This window comes from Simochromis diagramma, unplaced genomic scaffold, assembly GCF_900408965.1.
Source record: "Simochromis diagramma unplaced genomic scaffold, fSimDia1.1 OVJJ01000321.1, whole genome shotgun sequence".
NCBI classification, from domain to species: domain Eukaryota; kingdom Metazoa; phylum Chordata; class Actinopteri; order Cichliformes; family Cichlidae; genus Simochromis; species Simochromis diagramma.
Genome location: NW_024386772.1, coordinates 15280030 through 15297503, shown reverse-complemented (window position 1 = coordinate 15297503; position 17474 = coordinate 15280030). Strand labels below are relative to the sequence as shown.

At 40.8% G+C, this 17474-nt stretch overlaps 1 protein-coding gene across 2 annotated transcripts; it reads right to left on the bottom strand.

The window, feature by feature from the left end:
• Window positions 1-3664: 3664 nt before the first annotated feature.
• nptx2a (neuronal pentraxin 2a) lies at window positions 3665-16527 on the bottom strand. 2 transcript variants are annotated; one of them, XM_040051722.1, is made up of 5 exons: window positions 15443-16527; window positions 13663-13909; window positions 9358-9602; window positions 6296-6475; window positions 3665-5665 (listed from the first exon to the last, which is right to left on the bottom strand). In XM_040051722.1, the coding sequence occupies exons 1-5, from the start codon at window positions 15890-15892 to the stop codon at window positions 5438-5440; spliced, it is 1350 nt and encodes a 449-aa protein (XP_039907656.1). In that variant the 5' UTR covers window positions 15893-16527; the 3' UTR covers window positions 3665-5437. The 2 variants fall into 2 exon arrangements, with proteins under 2 accessions (XP_039907656.1, XP_039907665.1); XM_040051731.1 differs by having other exon boundaries at window positions 13663-13906.
• Between the last annotated feature and the right edge of the window lie 947 nt (window positions 16528-17474).

Genomic DNA, 17474 nt, shown 5'->3' with positions numbered 1-17474 from the left:
ACATTCATACTCCGATGGATGCATCAGAGAGGAAGTTGGGGTTAGTATCTTGCCCAAGGATACTTGACATGCAGACTGGAGGAGCCAAGGATTGAATCACCGACCTTCCGATCAGTAGGTGACCTGCTCTACCTCCTGAGCTACAGCCAAGTCTTAAACTGCCATTCATGCCTTTCTATTTTTTCCAAGGACCAAGACTTTCCTGTAATTTATTTAAAATGGTCTGTCTGAAAGTATTTAAAAGTTTTTCTTTGGCTGGTTTTTCACTCATTTTCATTTCAGTCCTTGTGTCTGACCAATTTAGGATCAGGTGCAATGACTGGACAAATACATGTGTCTGATTCTAGTACAGCAGACCTGTAGGGTCAGGTACAGGTACAAATATTTTTTAGGCACACCTAAAAAAATATCTAAAGCCATTACCTTAAGAAAAAAAAAGGGGCCAAATCCAACAACAGCTGCCTTGAGGCTCATATTGTAAGGTAAAGAGGAAAAACCAAACAATCAAATGACCCCCTTTGAGCAAGCACTTGGTGACAGTGGGAAGGAAAAACTCCGTCCAGCAGAACCAGGGTTAGGGAGGGGGAGCTATCTGCTGTGATCGACTGGGGGTGAGGGGAGAAATACAGGGCAAAAATCACACTGTAGTCTGAGAGCAAAGTTTTGTTGGTGTGATACAATACTATGGGGTCTTTAGCACAAAATAGGGCTCGATTATTCAAGACCTCGTATGTGATGAGAAGGATTTTAAATTTGATTCTGGAATTAACAGGAGCTAATGAAGAGAGGCCAATATATAGGTGAAATTTGCTTTCCTTCTAGTCCTTGTCAGTACTCTCACTGCAGGATTTTGGATTAACTGAAGGCTTTTCAGGAAGTTTTTAGCACAGCCCTATATAAAAGAATTACAATAGTGCTGTCTACAAGTAATGTATTAACAAGTTTTACAGCATCACTCTGAGACAAGACGTTTTTACATTTAGAGACATTGTGCAAATGCAACAAAACAGTCCTACATATTTGTTTAGTATGCACACTGAAGGATATCGCTCTCATAAAATGTTATGGTCAACAGTATCGAACGCTGCACTGTCTCACAGGACAAGCACAGAGATGAGTCCACTGTCAGAGACCATAGGAATCAATCACTTGTAACCTTCTGTGTTTCTGTGCTGTGATGAACTCTGAAACCTGACTGAAACTCTTCAAACAAACCATTCCTCTGCAGCTAATGAGTTAGCTGTTTCACAAATGCACTTCCAAGAGTTTTTGAGATAAAAGGTTGGAGATTGATCTGTAATTAGCTAAGATAGCAGCGTAAAGTGATGGCTTTTAAAAGTAAATGTTTCATTACTGCCAGCTTGAAGGCCTGTGGTATGTGGCCCAGAGATAGATTTAACATATTTAAGATTGAAGCATTAATTAATGGTGGGACTTCTTTGAGCAGTCTTGTAGAAATTAGGTCTAATAGACACATTAATGGTGTATATTAGACCCAGTTCAGCAATGCAAGAAAGACCGGATGCAGGCACTGGGAGAGGCATCTGGCGCTTCATTTATTTATCTACTGTTCACTGAAGCCTCATCAGAAATGGCCGAGAAACACGCAGAGGGTAGTTTTTGCCAGTGGTGTTGGGGATCTTGTCAAAATTGATCATCTGGTTCAGAAAACTGCTTTCAGATTTGCACCCGGTTGACAATAGCTTCAGTTTTCAGCATGTCAGCGATCCCAAACACACTGCCAATGCAGTAAAAGCATACCTGTATAAGAAAACACACAATTGCAGACCTCAGCATTATTGAGGGGATCAGTGTGGGATTTTCTTGAGAGAAAATGGAACAAAAGGCAGCCAACAAGAGCTTTGAATGTCCTTTAGGAAGCCTAGAGAACTATGCTTGAAGACTACTTAATGAAATTACAAGAAAACTTTCCTTAGATAGTTCAGGCTGTGCTGAAGGATAAAAAGTTGTCATACCAGATATGGACCTTTAATCTTGGTAGAATTGTACAAACTCAGATTTTTCCTTATATGTTGTATTTCAGATATTTCAGTAAATCACTATCATTTTCCAGCAAACATATAAAGATATGAGCACGGCTCAAGACAAGTACTGTGTTTAAAAATCAAATCACAGTTAATGATGATTAATTGTGATAGTCTATTCTTCTCTATTTTGACTGTTTACCAGCAACCTGTGGCTTGGCTGGTCAATAAAACCCAGGTGATAAGTAGACTACAGGGAAAAATATTGTCCCTGGCCTAAAGTTTATATTCATATACAGATGTGTGTTTATAGAGATTATCTAACACTAATACTGTTATGTTGGTAGCCACTAAAGACTTAACACAGCACATATGCAGTGGAACCCACTGGGATCTGCAAATAGACACTGATGTGCACAACTGGTGAAGTCTCTCATGGAGCGCCACCTCACAGAAACCAAATGAAAGAAAAAAAAAACATAAAGATGTAAAGTTTTATTGATGTCTTCATACAGCTGAGTGCAGATAGAAATGATGAGAAGCCACGAGTTTTTGTCATTAACTCTGTGGCGAACTGTTCTGTAGGCACGTGAAAAAAGAGCCTCAACGAATATTAAAATAAACAAACAAACAAAAAACTAGTGTATCCATCATTTCTGTAAATGCAAGTGGGATTCTTTAATTTAACTGCAAATTTTTACTTTACATTTCAGAACATCAAGATGTGCAGTGTTACAGCAGCAATGCAATGAAAATAGATACAGAAATATAGAATATGCAAAACAAAAAAACAAACATAACACATACATATATATATATATATTTCTTTGATGGTATTTTTTGTTTGTTTGTTTTTTTGAAGGCCTCATATTGTTCTCTTATAAAAACAGGGGCTCCCTGGTGCGCCTCCGCCAGCGCTGTGGCGACGGCATCAGAACACACAGGGTCGAGAAGAGAATGAAGAAGGCTCACAGTGTCCTACATTGTAGCAGCTCCCATAATCCGCATGGGCAGATTTTTTCATTTCCACCTGGAAGTCTGCCAATCCAGAGGATTTCTCCGCTGCTGACAACATTTCATTGCCCAGATGAGAGGACATATCCTAGTCCTACAAATAATATGGCTACCAACTGGACAAGCACCCACGTCTCCATTAAAATTAATGCAACCAAAAATGTTACAGTAAAAAAAAGGAGCTTTTTTAATCTCCCTCAAAGATTAAAGTAAGGTTTCCTAATTTAGAAACATCAGTGAAGAATAGAGCATGACCTTTGCAGGGTTACACTCCTCTCTGACATCATCACTAATGCAGCGCAATGATATTTTAATAAAACATGCTTCGACTGTTTCAAGCGCGTGTTCACTTATTCCATCACATCATTAAGTTGCTGCTTAATTTATCACGTCTCGGGAACTTGTTCTCGCTCTTTTAATGGGTGCAAAAGGACATTCAACCGCACCGCAGAAAAGTGCACAACCAAAAACCTCTGCTGCACGCACATAAAGAGGACTTTAAAACATTGAAAGCAAACACATTTTTTGCATTTTCGTGTGTCCCTTGTCGTCTGTGCTGCTGAGCTGCGCCTTAAAAGCTGACCAAAATTTCACAAGAAAAAGCACATATGGTTTTCGCAAAAGGCCATTTTCACAATTAAAAAAGCAAACAATTTCTCCATCTGTTTTTTTTAACATAATGTGCTGCCAATGGACAAAAATCATGAGCAGAAAGCAAGAAAAATACACTTTGCTGAAATCCAATTTCTTGATTTTACATTAAAACACTGTTAACAAAGACACCGAAAAGAAGAACAATCACAAAATGATCACACGTCTTTATGTTTATGCTATTAAGCGTGGACCATCGCATCTCTGCCACATTCTGTGCTGTCCAGTTACCTACTGCATCCTAGTTCTGTCAGCTGTGTGTAGAAGCTTTTTAATGGCTTTTACGCTAGTATCTACTCAGTCAGGAAAAGTCCACAAGGAGACTAAAAGAAAGCCTAGAGGTGATAACAAAGTTTATATCATTTGTTGCCTCTCTTATATCTGTTTCCTTAGAGGAATCAAATCAAGATGAAACAAATGTCCACCACAACAACAAGAAGTAACAATAATTAAGCTGCAAAAAGCGTAAAAGGTTTTATTAACCAAGCAGTAACAAGATCCATCAGTTTCCTATATATATATATTTTTTAATATAACATATCCATCGATTTAGACTTTTTTTCTGGCTTAGTGTGAGGCAATTAATACCAAACTCCACCTGACAGCAACATTCATAACGCCCACAGAGTGCTGCTCTCATTTGACTTCCCCTTTACATCTCAATATTTTATCAGCTGTGAACCACTTGGCTTAGAGAAACACCAGTGGACCGGGGCTGCTCACCAGCACACTCAATCATTAACACACATAATTACTACCCAGATGAGGAATTAAGGATTGTCCTTGAAGGTCAAACCCAGTCTCTGCCCTCACTGAGCACTCTGCTGGCATCCGCAGCTCAGTTGATTCGCCAGTCCTGGGCAGCTGTCCGACATTGCTATTAACCTGAGCAAAGCCAACCCATCCATAAAGCTGTTTGGGATATGGCAGCTGCTCAAGGGGCAGTGAGGTATTAAGCATAGATTTACAAGAATGAAAATGTCCTCCATCCCTCATAATCTCCAGTCCTTCTACACGCAAGACAAGCCTCACGCACATGAACATACACACACTGACTTATGCAATGTTGTCAGAAAGCGGCATCGACTTGTTTAGACACACCCCGCAACACTGTGTGTGTAAACAGAAAGCATGCACTGCCACTTGTGAGCTACTCAGGCTCATGCATAATATTTAGACAGTCTGCCATGTTGGAATACCTCAAAAATAATCAACAGCGAGGGTTGTTCTCGCCCACTTTGAACTCGTGAGCGTCCACCTCATTTCACCTCACTCCTTGGCTTCTCTGTTTCATTGCTTTTCAAACAGCAAGGAAGCTCACAGTGTGTACTGCACTGCCATGTTACTTAGGAATGGTTTTCCACAGCACATCAAAGCCTGTTTGGAGCTCACATTGACTATGAATACAGTGCAGCATTGTCATTATAAGGAATGCAACCAAGAAGAGCTTTTTTTTGAAAGAGGAGTCGAATAAAAGTTGATCTACTGAGGAGAAAACACGAAATGACAGCAGCTCATATCATTACAGCAGACTGATGCAACGGCACATCTTCTTCAGATAAGCAAACGATTTTGAAATCCCCTCTAACGTCTTAAGGGTTCGAATTGAACGGACACATGAACTTGTGTTTCCAATAAACACAGAGTCTTTGAGATTATGCAGACCACATAAATATGTAAAAATGTTGGACTGGTGCTCTTGCCTTTGGGATTTGAAAGAAGCACCAGTCAGAATATTTAGCTTCCAGAGCCCAGCGGCCACACTGGTTTTCCTGCATCGGATCCTTTTAGGAATCAAAAGCACGGTCTTCACAGATTTCCAGAGCAGCCTTGGTCGCACCTCCAAACACTTCCACATTAGCATCAATCCAAGGAACCACGTTTCCGGGCATGTAAGCTGAACAGTTGGCCAGGCCCATGATGTCCACGGGCCGCAGTACTCTGTCCCACATGTTGAACTGGCTCAGCTCGCCCACAAAAGCCTGGGTGGCATCAAAACGGCCTCCCACAATGTCCTTCATAGAGAAAGAGAACAGAGCTGAGTTTCTAAAGGAAATGTAAACAGACTTTAATTAAAATTAATAAATTCTGTTTGATTTTAATCAAAATGCAAAACAAAAGCAAAAAAAAAAAAACCTAGATCCCACTGCAAATTCTTTTTAGTGTACTGCCACTTTAAAATATCCAAATGCTGTGCAATCTGCAATACTGTGCAATCTGCAGCAATCTCACCTTAAATGTATGAGTGAGGAAAAAAATCACCTCCTCCTTAAGCTCCAAAGTAATGCACTATGAGTTAATAGTTCTCTGAGGAGATTTTACATCACTGTATATTCCTATTTATACACATAGCGCTGTCATGGAGTTAACCAGCGTAATAACTTGCTAACACAGCTCCCAGGGGTAAAATGTTGCCTTTTAGAAGTGGATGAGTGAGGTAATACTGAAAGGGCCACAATAGCGTGAGAAGAGCCTCTCTTCCTCCTCTTCCCTGCTCCCTGCTCAGAGCCTCTGGCGCTGAGCTTGGGGGAGAATACCCCCAGGGATGTTATTGACACAAGGAAAAATACACATACACACACAGACACACATATACATGCACATACACTTGTTCTTTACCATCAAAGCTTCTCTATTGCTCTCACCTGCTCCTGGCCCAGGATGATCACCCCTCCAGGTTTAATTGGGTGCCAGGGGGCCAGGTTGTCCCCAGTGCCTAAACGCTCGCCATCCTGGTAAGCCTCCCAGAAACCATCTCTAGTTGTCCAGGTGATGCAAATGTGGTGCCAGCGCCCGTCACTCACTGACAGAGGGAGTTGGGCCACCTGATTGAGAATGAAGTGCGAGGTGTGAATGGCGTGAGCACAGTGAGGAAGGCTGAAGAACGAGGAGCAACGATAGGCAGATACAGTATAAGGGTGCAAGAGAAGTCGAGAGAGGTACAAGTGTAATTGTGGCATGCTAGAAACAAGGACACCAATTAGAAGGGCCGGGGCTTCAAAGAGACAACCCTCTGCAAAGAAATCCCCACATGAGCCGTATGACATATAAAATTTAGATTACCCAGGTGACATCAAGGGATAGAGCATCCTTCAAAGCAGTCAGATAGCTAACAGCAAAACAGTGTCCTCTTATGCTTTGTTCACAGATCAAAGAAAAACAACCGGTTATTTTACCAGCCAATGACATCATAGTCCTCTGAGGATACAGTGCGGCACATAGGATTATCAGTGTGTACTGTAACTCATTAGCTTTTTTTTATATAACCCTACAGAGCTGCTTTATCCTAATACCTAGTTGCAGATGTAGCTCCAGATGCAAATAAACCCGAAAAGATGGGCAGTCACTCAAAATAAAATTCGACTCACTTGCAATTACAGAAGCAATTGACCCTGTTAAGGACACCAGGCGTTACACTTCACCACAGGGAACACTGGGAAGGTTGTTATAAAGTCTCTCTGATTTGGAGCATTCTGGGCCACATGGACTGTTTAAAGATTCAGGTTGTAAAATTGAAAAAACAAAACAAAAAAAAACAACAACATTCGTCAATTATTCTGCAGCAATGGATTTATGCCAGCTGTGATTCTTTGTAGACACAGAGTTTCGAATTAAAGCACTATATCCACAGGGCATACTCTTGAGAATGACTGACTCATTTTTTAATACTACAAATGACACACTCACACCGTAAAACATACAATTTTGCAGTTATTACATAGTTGAAATGCATATTCTCCTCTCGGCTTTTTAACAAAAAAATAATAATATTTTGACTCGCTATAGCAGGAAAAGCATGCATGTTTCTCTTTTGTTCCATTTCTCTATAAGACAAAACAAGGAAACTGGAGCCTGGAAGGGGACACCGAAAATGAAAACCATTGTTGGTATCTACATCTATGCTTTTCCCTCTATGAGATGTCAAAATGGCCCGTGATGTGTTTTACTTAATGTTCAGAGGACTTTCTGTTCCTCATCTCCAGCAGGGTGTTGATGAGGTTCTGCAGGTAAGTGTGAAATGTTTTTAGAAGGTGACGCAAGAAAGAGCGAAGTCATTAAAGTGTCCGTATTCTACAGCAGTGATTAGAGTGATGTTTGTCTTCGCAGACAACTCAACAAAAACACACCAACTGCATGAATTTTGAATGATATTTGGAAAAATGTGGACCCATCACACATTTGTACACTTACCAACAAAACAGTGTTACTATTGTACAAGGCCAGCTGAATCCATTACTGATTAAACTCCTGGTAGTCCCATTTGAATGAAAAATTGAGATGCCACCGGCATCTTTTGAACATTGGAGGGGAGAAAAAACATGACAAAAAAATCAACTTTTTTTTCCTTTTTCTGAGACAAAATATACGATGATGAAGATGCTGCTTTATAACTACAAAGACGCTCTCTCCCCCCATAACCAAGTACAAATACATAATACAGACAACGCTGCACTTTTTAATACTGTCGAGGCAGCTTTCTGCTTTCTTCTCAGTATGCTGCCAAATGAACAGCATAAACAATGTGCCCCAGAGGGCCCTGTTATCGCTGCGAACAAGTTTAGCACATGGATGTGCTGCTGCACATACGGTTATCATATTCACCAGCCTCTCCTCGCTCTCTCCTGCTCTCATGCTTTCTGTCTCACTTCCTAACTTCCTTTTTTTTCTGGCACCTTCTCATTTTCCCCCCTCTCTTTACCAACTCCTTCTTACACTGCTCCATCACCTCCAGAGCTTGTTTAATTTCCACCCTCTTTCCCTCTTTTTCTCAGTCATACTCTCATCATTTTCTCCCACCATCTTTCTATTATCTGCCTGACTTGAACACATGTATAATGCATAGTGAAGGAAAAACTGTGGGTAGACCTGTCTGTGCCAGTAACACCACAAGTAAACAAGATAGTGGGACTATGATTGTTTCCAACGCAGGAAAATGTTATCATAAAATTCCCCAATTTCAACAATAAGCTGTGATATCATAAGACAAAGAAGCGTTAAGTACTACATTGGATAATGTGTGTTCTTAGCTTTACACTAAGAACTTATTTCCCATGAAGCTTTGCTCCCAAGTTTCCATGTGATGTGAAGCTTGATCCCATCACAAAGAAAGCAACATTTAGCCTCAAAATTTTGTCTTTCATCAATAAAACAATTATAGGTCTTCTGCTTTATGACAAAATTGCATTAAATATTGATAAAAGTTTATTTATTTTTTAACATTTTCTTATTTTTTGGGTTAATTGCGATTACACTGTTTAACTACAATATAACCTCCAAAGAAAGTAAAGAGAACAATGAAGCAGATGAGCACATGTGGCAACACAACTCCTCTAATGAATTACTGTTATTCGCGGGTGTGAGCGAAATGTGGGTCGATGGTATTAAATGTTTATAAGGAGCAAAATTAAATATTCAGAGCTAATGGTCAGCGAATCGCTTCTCGGCTGTATCGTTATTGTGCACACATGTACGTACAGAAGCTATGTGCTTGTTTTGGATCCCAAAGCCGGCTCATTCTTATTCATTCTTTGCATTTAATTAGTGTCTTTGCTGATCCACATTTACGCCCATCATTAGAGCCAGCTGTGTTGCCAGGAAAATACTAAAGGATTTAGAGCATCTGTCTTCAGAAAATCAGGTCAGTGTGAAGGATTTACTCTGCAGCATGAGCAAATGGTGAAATTTAAGTTTATCATAATAGACTTACCTTGTCATTGACTAGTAGCTCAATGGGATTGTTTCCCCATTCAATGAGGACTATCTCATTGGCCTGGCCTGGAACGCCATATGAAAATGGAGTTCCTATTCCCGGACTAGCGCTGGACTTGAGCCACATGCAGACAGTGAAGGCGTACATCTCTGGGAGGCTCTTCTTGATGCGTCCATACAGGTAGTTTGTACGGAGAGGAAGGGACACCTTGAAATCCTCAGGTGACTTGAAGGCATTATTATCTGTTGATAGATGAGGAACACTTAATGTAATATATTCAAAGTTATTTTTAGTGTGTCACGACTTGATAGTTCTGAGGATGACGACAGAAAAAAGAAGATAAGAAAGGGTGAGTCACTGTCACACAGATCACTGCCACTGTCTTGGTAGTCCAAAGATGAAATGCAGAGCTTTAAAGATCCATTTTCCACATTTTGCTTTTTGCCAATTAAGAGCAATTTCAAAAATATGTAGAACAATTGGCAAGGTGGGTTATTGCAGCTCACCTTAGTGCTGTTATTCTTTTATCTTAACCTTTGCTGTGGAGAAGACGGATGAAGTCATAAGAAATGAAAAATGTATTTGCAACAATTACAACTTTCCACTCAGTCCCACTGCATTTCTGTTTTTTATGTTTCTTGCTCTTCACTTTTCCCTTTCCTGTTCAAGCCAACTTTTTAACCAGTCAATATTTGACCTAGGCATACTGCCAGTGCATGCTGCTGCATATCCATAGCCTCTGTGTTTTCATGATCCTTCACCCTGAAAAACCTGAAACATCTTAGATAGACACAAATTTGGGACCATAATTCTAGCCTAAAACAGGGAAGAGGTTTCATAGACAGTCACTACAAGATACATACAAGATATTTAATATGAGGTACAGCCTCCTCTGGAGGTGATGCAAACTGTCTCCCATCTGGTCGTGGAATGAACACGTGTCCGGATCTGTTGTTGAGGAATTGCTCTCCATTGCTGGATGTGTGCAGCCTGCAGCTGTGCAGTGGTCGCTCTGTGTGGCTAATGAGCACGTTGGGCCAGCAGGTCCCAGGCATGTTCAGTGAACCATATGAAGACTAAATGATGGCCAAGAAACTGTCTGGATATGTTCTTGATTTAGAAAGATCTGTGCTATTCTGGCAATGTGGGGGCAGGCATTGTCCTGCTGAAACAGCTGCAGGGTGGGGGGCTACCAGAATAGCACAAGCACAGGTCGGAGGTTGCACCTCTATCCAGTTAGATTTCCACCAAGGATAATCAGATCAGAGATGGTGCTCTCATAGGCATGCAAAGCTGTAGCAACGGCTTGGACATGCATGTCAGCATCCAACATGCCAACAGGCTGGCCTTGTTTGACTTCATTCAGTCACAGCACAGTGGCACTGATGACAGTGTTGTACAAACACTGTTTTTGTCTTCTAACATTTATGGCTTGAGCATCCAATAACTTCAACCAATTATTTTAAAATTACCAATCACAAATGATTAAAACCAACCAACCAACTTAAAACTACTCACACAAGATATTTGGGCTTTCCAAGAGATTAAAATCATCTGATGAGACTACACCAGCAGTTGGTCACCAACTTTTCTTTTTTTAGTCTAAAATGTTGGCATTCAAGTGATTAACCATGACGAGTAACAGTGCAAGTTAACAATTAAACACTAGCATTGTTATCTTTATGAGCTGGAACAGCCTGATGTTAGCATGCTAAATTTGCTGAGTAGCATGAGCACTGAGTCTGATAGATTTGCAGGTGTCTGGTGAAAAACTAAAAAAAGAAAAACCTTTATCAGTCCTATTAAATCATATCTATACCAAATTTCACAGTGACAATGATGGCAAAGAAAACCTAAATAGCAGCAGAGTGGTGCAGTACAACACTATGTTCCCTCCCTTGCTTGTGGAACTTCTCTCTGAGTACTCCGGCTTCCTCCCATGATCCAAAGACATGGATGGCGTTAATAACAATTCTAAATTGGCCATAGTTGTGAATGTGAGAGTGAATGGTTGTCTCTCTGTGTTGTCACCATGATAGATTGACAACCTCTCTACTGTGCATCCCATGTTTCACCCTGTGACCGCATCCCTATGGCCTTCAAATTTCAAGTTTTCTTTTTTCATATTCAGGTAACAATGGCACACGGGCTTCATTTGGACAAGAAGTTTCCAAAGAGAGACACAGAGAGAAAGAGAGAATAAATCTAATGGCCAGCTCTCTTGTAGTTGTCGGGACATTTTCAGATTTGAGTAAAACATGAATTTAGTGGATTGAGAGTGCCTAACAAGCAAAAGATCCCTGGGAAAACACACAAGACTCTGCCAAATAAAACATGTGGAGTGACCGTTTGTGAATAAAGGAGCAGCTGAAAGTAGCATCTTCTTCTAGTGAAACACAAAGTTAAAAAAATAATGTTGACGCAAAAAGAGAAGCCAGGAGAAATCAGGAACTATCACCTGGGGACCGCAAATGTCTAGCATCTTGTTCTATTGATTACTGAGATGCCCGAGTCTGGACCAAAATGCTGAATTGACCATGAACCGGCAGACAGACAGGGGAACTGGCTGACACACTTGGAGTCATGACTTGCTCCAGGCTTGTTTACCAGGTGTTTCCCAATCTGAGGAACACATCGCCGGCAGATAGTTCAAGAATTTAACAAAAAAGTTTCACTGTATAAAACTGTGAATAACTTAAGGATTTCATCATCTACAGTAGACATAATTATTAAAAGATTCAGAGACTCTAGAGCTTCCTCTGCACTTTGAGACCCTTATAAGGCACAGCACGGCAAAAACACGCTTTCCTGTGTTCTGTGGGTTGACTGATCAAAATTAGAAGCTCCCTTTTCTCCAAGTATTATTATCAGCTGTTGACAGCTGCTGAAAAGCTTTAAAGAAGATGTGAGGTGGCATTAAAAGTGCTTCTGTGCCAAATTTGTAAACACCGTGTTGGCATCACATGGAAAGATTAGCATTTTCTTTTTTAGAAAAAAAAAAATCCAATTTCAATTTTGTCTGTTTAAAAACTTCCTTTAAAAAAATCTTTGTACTGTCATAAGTTACATCAATACAGGTTTTACAATATTTTCAATTTGCTTCCATTGAAATTTGTATGAAATTTCAACTTTTAAAATTGTAAATGCACAAATTTTCATCCTCCAATGTTATTATGTTAGTGCTCCAATTCGCTTAATTCATTTCTGCTCAAACTCAAAGCTTGGAGTTAATTATTTAGCTGTTGGTCAGCTACATAAAGGAAAGGAAAGTTGTGAAAATCACACATAATATGATTTTGTGGTTGATTTGCAGGAAAGTAACACATTTCAGTTTTCAAAGTGGTGGAATCAGGGTTTTACCTGTGCTGAGCACAATACTCGGGCCTTATACACCGCTAAAAACCACAACTCCTCTGGTTATATTGTGCAACTTTAGCACTAAAATAAGGCTTTACAATGCAGACCATTTTAGAATTAAATTGGTTTGACTGCTGAACCGGTCAAATCAATTTAACCTGCAGAATTAGAATGTGAAATGTAAAATCTAAAAATGTGCACTGACCTTTAAGTCAATACTGTTCTATAAACTTGCATATTTTACTGTAATGCACAGGGCAGATGATACCAAGCTGTTGGAGAGCTATCACCAGTGTAAAAATCTTCACAAATCCGACTGACACAACAACACCACACCACAGCCTTGAAAATCGCTGTGGAATTGAATCGACATCTCTCTGGCACAGATTTGATATAAATTGAACTAAATAAGTCTCACAATGTAGCATTTGTTGAAGGTCTATTGTACTGACTTGCAATATCATACATGCGGTTGTGTTATTCGGTCCACTGCCCATCTGAGCAATTAGCTTTAGCTACCCAAATCTATAGCTTGTATCAGACCCCTGACTCTATCAGCTAAACCTTAGGGGGGTACATGGGGACAACAGGAAATAGGTGAGTGGCGGGATCATCTTCTAAAACAGTTTTCCTTCCAGCAGACATATTTTGTGGTATTTTAACATGTACCATCAAAGTGATACCCGGGAGTGTGGACATCTCTTGAACATTTCTTAAACTCATTAAGCATTCAACGTTGCTTTCCAAGCCTTATTTTCAAGACCAGGAACTTCTCTGAGAATGGCTCTGAGAAAAGGATCACTTTTACTTGCATCATCAGAAAAGTGCACAGGGATTGACTAATGAGTTCTAAATCCAGCAGACAACAAAAAAAGGGGAAAAGGAAAAAAAAGTTTGGCATTAAATTTTGCCATGAAATTTCCCAGCACCCATTGTATCACTTACTTTTTTCGAGCTCTGTGATCCTCTCCAGGAGGGAATTGAGCGCACTCTCGGTGCGTTGGCGGTGGGCTGCTGTTTCATTGTAGAGCTGGCTCTTCTCCTCCTCCAGCTCAGCCACCTTCCGGAGGAGCTGGGTCTCCAGCGCCCCCAAACGTTGCCGCAGCAGCTCCCTGAGCTCTGGTGGCAAGGGAGTCAGGGCCGAGACACCAGCGGTTGACACATTTGTGATGGGGAGACGCAAACTCTGCTGCTGGGAGATAGATAGATAGATAGATAGATAGATAGATAGATAGATAGATAGACATTTATATAAATACCCAGATTTGTCTTATAGTTATCTATATATTGATATCTGATATTCTTTTAGCACTATTGTTTTTGATACATCAATATCAACATGAAGACACTGATTGGTGACCTGCCATATATCTGTGGATGTGTTGGGTATTCGGTAGATTGCACAATGTTTGTCTCCAGGTTGTTTTTTGGACATAAGGAAACAGCTCTACAGCCTCATGTTTATAGGGGGTGCATGGTTTGATTGCAAAATGGCCCTCAGACATTTTTAGTTTCCTTTGCGGCCTGGTTCGCCATGGAATTCAGAAACCTTGTGGATTAATTTTTTTCTGACACAATGACACCATCCCAGAGCCTCAGTTGAAGAGGTTATTTGGTAATCTGAGACTGAAATCAGAAGCAAACAGTCACATGGTGCAACTGTTGATGTGTGTAGATGGCTTTGATATGAGCTGCACATCCTACTCTAGACAGCCATATTGCTATCAGCAACACTGGTTTTACAATAATCAGGATGTTAAGCAGGTCCAGATCAATAGATATGTGATTAAAATGCAATGTAATATGTATCCTTATGACTGCAATGCATCCTTCATCCAATCGGGGTATTGAAGCTTCCAATCAAGTGAAGAGGGAGAGGAGGGAAGGGAGTAGAGAGATAGATGGATCAGCAATGCAGTATACTGAATATAAAAATAGCCTTGAATTTAAAAACAGTATTATAACTGCTTATGGCATCAGGGCTGTCAGCTGGTGAAAAACACAGTGCGCAGTGACATGACATAAGCGACAAAGCCAGGGCTTATGTTAGCGTCTACTGCATGTAAAAAAAAACAAACGAAAAAAAACCCCACTTCACTATAGTTGACCTCACTAAATGTGATCTTTGAGCCTTGTAGAATTAAATGGGACTGAGCAGAGGGCTGGTGATGGTGCAGAACTCTCAGGCGAACAAGACAAACCATTAAGCATTTGATTTGATTTGAAAATGTAATGCTCTGATGCAGGTAAAATCTGGGGAAATCAAAATCATCAGCTGCCATGAATAATTAGCCACACGACCGCAAATAAAAGCGTATGTGGAACACATACACGCGGCACTCATAAATTATTCAAGGTTGCTTTGCAAATTCCTGCACCACATGTATGATTACACCTTTGACAAGATTTATTTTTTTTGTTACTCATCTCTTATTGATGGCTCTTATGCAGTGGGTTTCGCCATCAGAGATATCTTTTAATGATTAAAGGGGTATTGATGTGACATGGCCATTACGTGACCCTTTGATCTCCCGATTCCCCCGAGAGGTCTCCTGCGGCGGGGAATATTATCAGACGCACAATGCTCTATAGTAATACATGATAGTAGAGGGGGGGCGGGCTGGACTGGAAACGATGCAATGGTGCATCTTATGTTCACGGGGGGTGAGAGGGAAATAAGACAAAAGTGCTTTTCTTATATGTACACAGCATGTTTCCACCTTACCTCCAAGTTCTCGAGCCGACCTTTAAGACTCTGCATGGTCTTGCCCAGTTGATCTATAGTTTCACTGGGGTCCCGGGGCAAGTCTCCCATGGTGTTCTTGCCGTACTCCTTCCGTCTGGAGCCCTGACCTCGGGACTTGCCCTGCGACGACTCGTCGGCTGCCGCCTCACAGCGCGCAAGCTTAGAGTTGAGCTCTTTGATGGTTCCCTGCTGGCTCACGATGGTCTCCTTCTGCTGCAGGATGGTCTCCCTAAGCTGGATGATCGTATTCCGAAGCTCGTCCTCCACTGGGCTGCTGCTCTGGACACGGTTCCCCGTAGGACCATACCCGCAGCCGGGCTCTGCGCCCGGAGGAATAGCGTTACATACAAAGCGGCTACCTGTAGCATCCTGGCTTCTCACCGCGCGTCCAGCGACTAGATACAACAGTCCAACTACTAAGGCCAGCATCCTGACAAGATAGACTACACAAATCCCACCGTAAAAAAAGGGGAAAATGATCCTAAATTACGCACTTAACGCTTGAAAGTCTTCTGTAAAATAATAACAAACAAAAAAAGCCCAAACTTCCTACAACACAACTCATTCATTCAAATGGCCGCGGACATTTTTCTGGACTTTCAAAGTGTAGCAAGAAGAAAGAAAAAAGGATGAAAAAAGATCAAACTTCATCTACAGTGTAACCATGGCAAAAAACTAGATCAGAATCCGCAGTGAAAAATCGTAACAGCAGACATCCACCAAACTCACGGTCCTCTTAAATAAATAGATACCAGCAAATCTAAATTCTTTCTGCAGATGGTGCAAGAAAAACAGGTTTTGATAACTCCTTTACTGGGAAATGAGTTGCAGTCTACTGAGTTGTTATCATCACAGGGAAAGAAAAAGAGATGGAAAGGGGGAAAAAACAAATCGGGCTGCAGAGAACTCAGTTTTGCTGTCTTGCCTCTCCGGTTGGTTGGATTGTGAGTGAGTGGTGCTGAAAAGACAGCGACGCTGCTCAGCCAGATTATTATGGGGAGGTGCGCACTGGCGCATCCGCTCATCAGTGGAGCGCTCAGGTTATTCAGCTTCAGCCTACGTCATCACTGAATCCTAGTGGAGCGGGTCCGCGCTCCAAGTGTCTCTCATTGAGTTTTTATGACCTGCTTAGAAGCGCCGAAGCTTAAAGATGTCAAAGATTCTTTTTTTTTTATTGTGTTTCTTTTTATTAAACAAACGCACCGATAGGGAATGCTTCGCCTCTCAACGACCCGTAGAGCCTATAATGGAATACACAGGAAAATGTCCCCACTGGGAATAAACATGTACCACAGACTCAATAATGTGACACCCCCTGACGGATTTAATTTAACAGCTGTCGTGATCTTGCGTCGGCTCTTTCTCTCTCTCTCTCTCTCTCTCTCTCTCTCTCTCTCTCTGACCCACAGTGTCTCAGCGTTGAAGTAAGTGGCGTTTTTTCCCCAAGGTGCTCTAACTGTAAGGTCAAACATTAAGATTAAAACACATTTTTCCTATTCACACACTGATAATATTGAAAAGGGTTTTCATTTCTTACAAAATAAAATATCCAGTGACAGACTGTTAAAATGGGATAGTTAAAGGTGTATTTGCACCAAAAGTTACAGTGAATAAGCCACTGGTTTGTTATTGAAACTTCATGCTGTTACAGAATATAAAGCATAAAAGGGTGTGCTTCTTTTCAAGTGTTAATCCTCAGTCATTTCTCTCTGCAGGGGGTCTATCTTTGGGTCCAAGCTCCACCAATTTAATGAGGCTACACTCTCTCTGTTAGATAGAAAATAAAAAAAAAATGATAAACTTAATTTGTGTCATTTGAAGTCAAACTGGGCCAAATATAACTACCAAATTATGTTGCAAACATTTTCTAACATTTGAATCCAGTCCCTGTAGATGTAAATCTCCCACTAGCTTCCCATTTTAATGTGAAAACCTGTCTAAACTCCGAGTTAAACTGCAATCTCAACATCTTTTCAGGATAAGAGCTCTTCTCACAATACCCCGAAGACAA

Excerpts from the sequence above, each read along its gene's own strand:
- nptx2a (XM_040051722.1), bottom strand. The coding sequence starts at position 15,892 with ATGCTGGCCTTAGTAGTTGGACTGTTGTATCTAGTCGCTGGACGCGCG. Across the intron at positions 9,603-13,662 it reads GATCACAGAGCTCGAAAAAA|ATAATAATGCCTTCAAGTCA; the intron begins GTAAGTGATACA and ends ATCTATCAACAG. Across the intron at positions 6,476-9,357 it reads AGCTACTAGTCAATGACAAG|GTGGCCCAACTCCCTCTGTC; the intron begins GTAAGTCTATTA and ends ATTCTCAATCAG.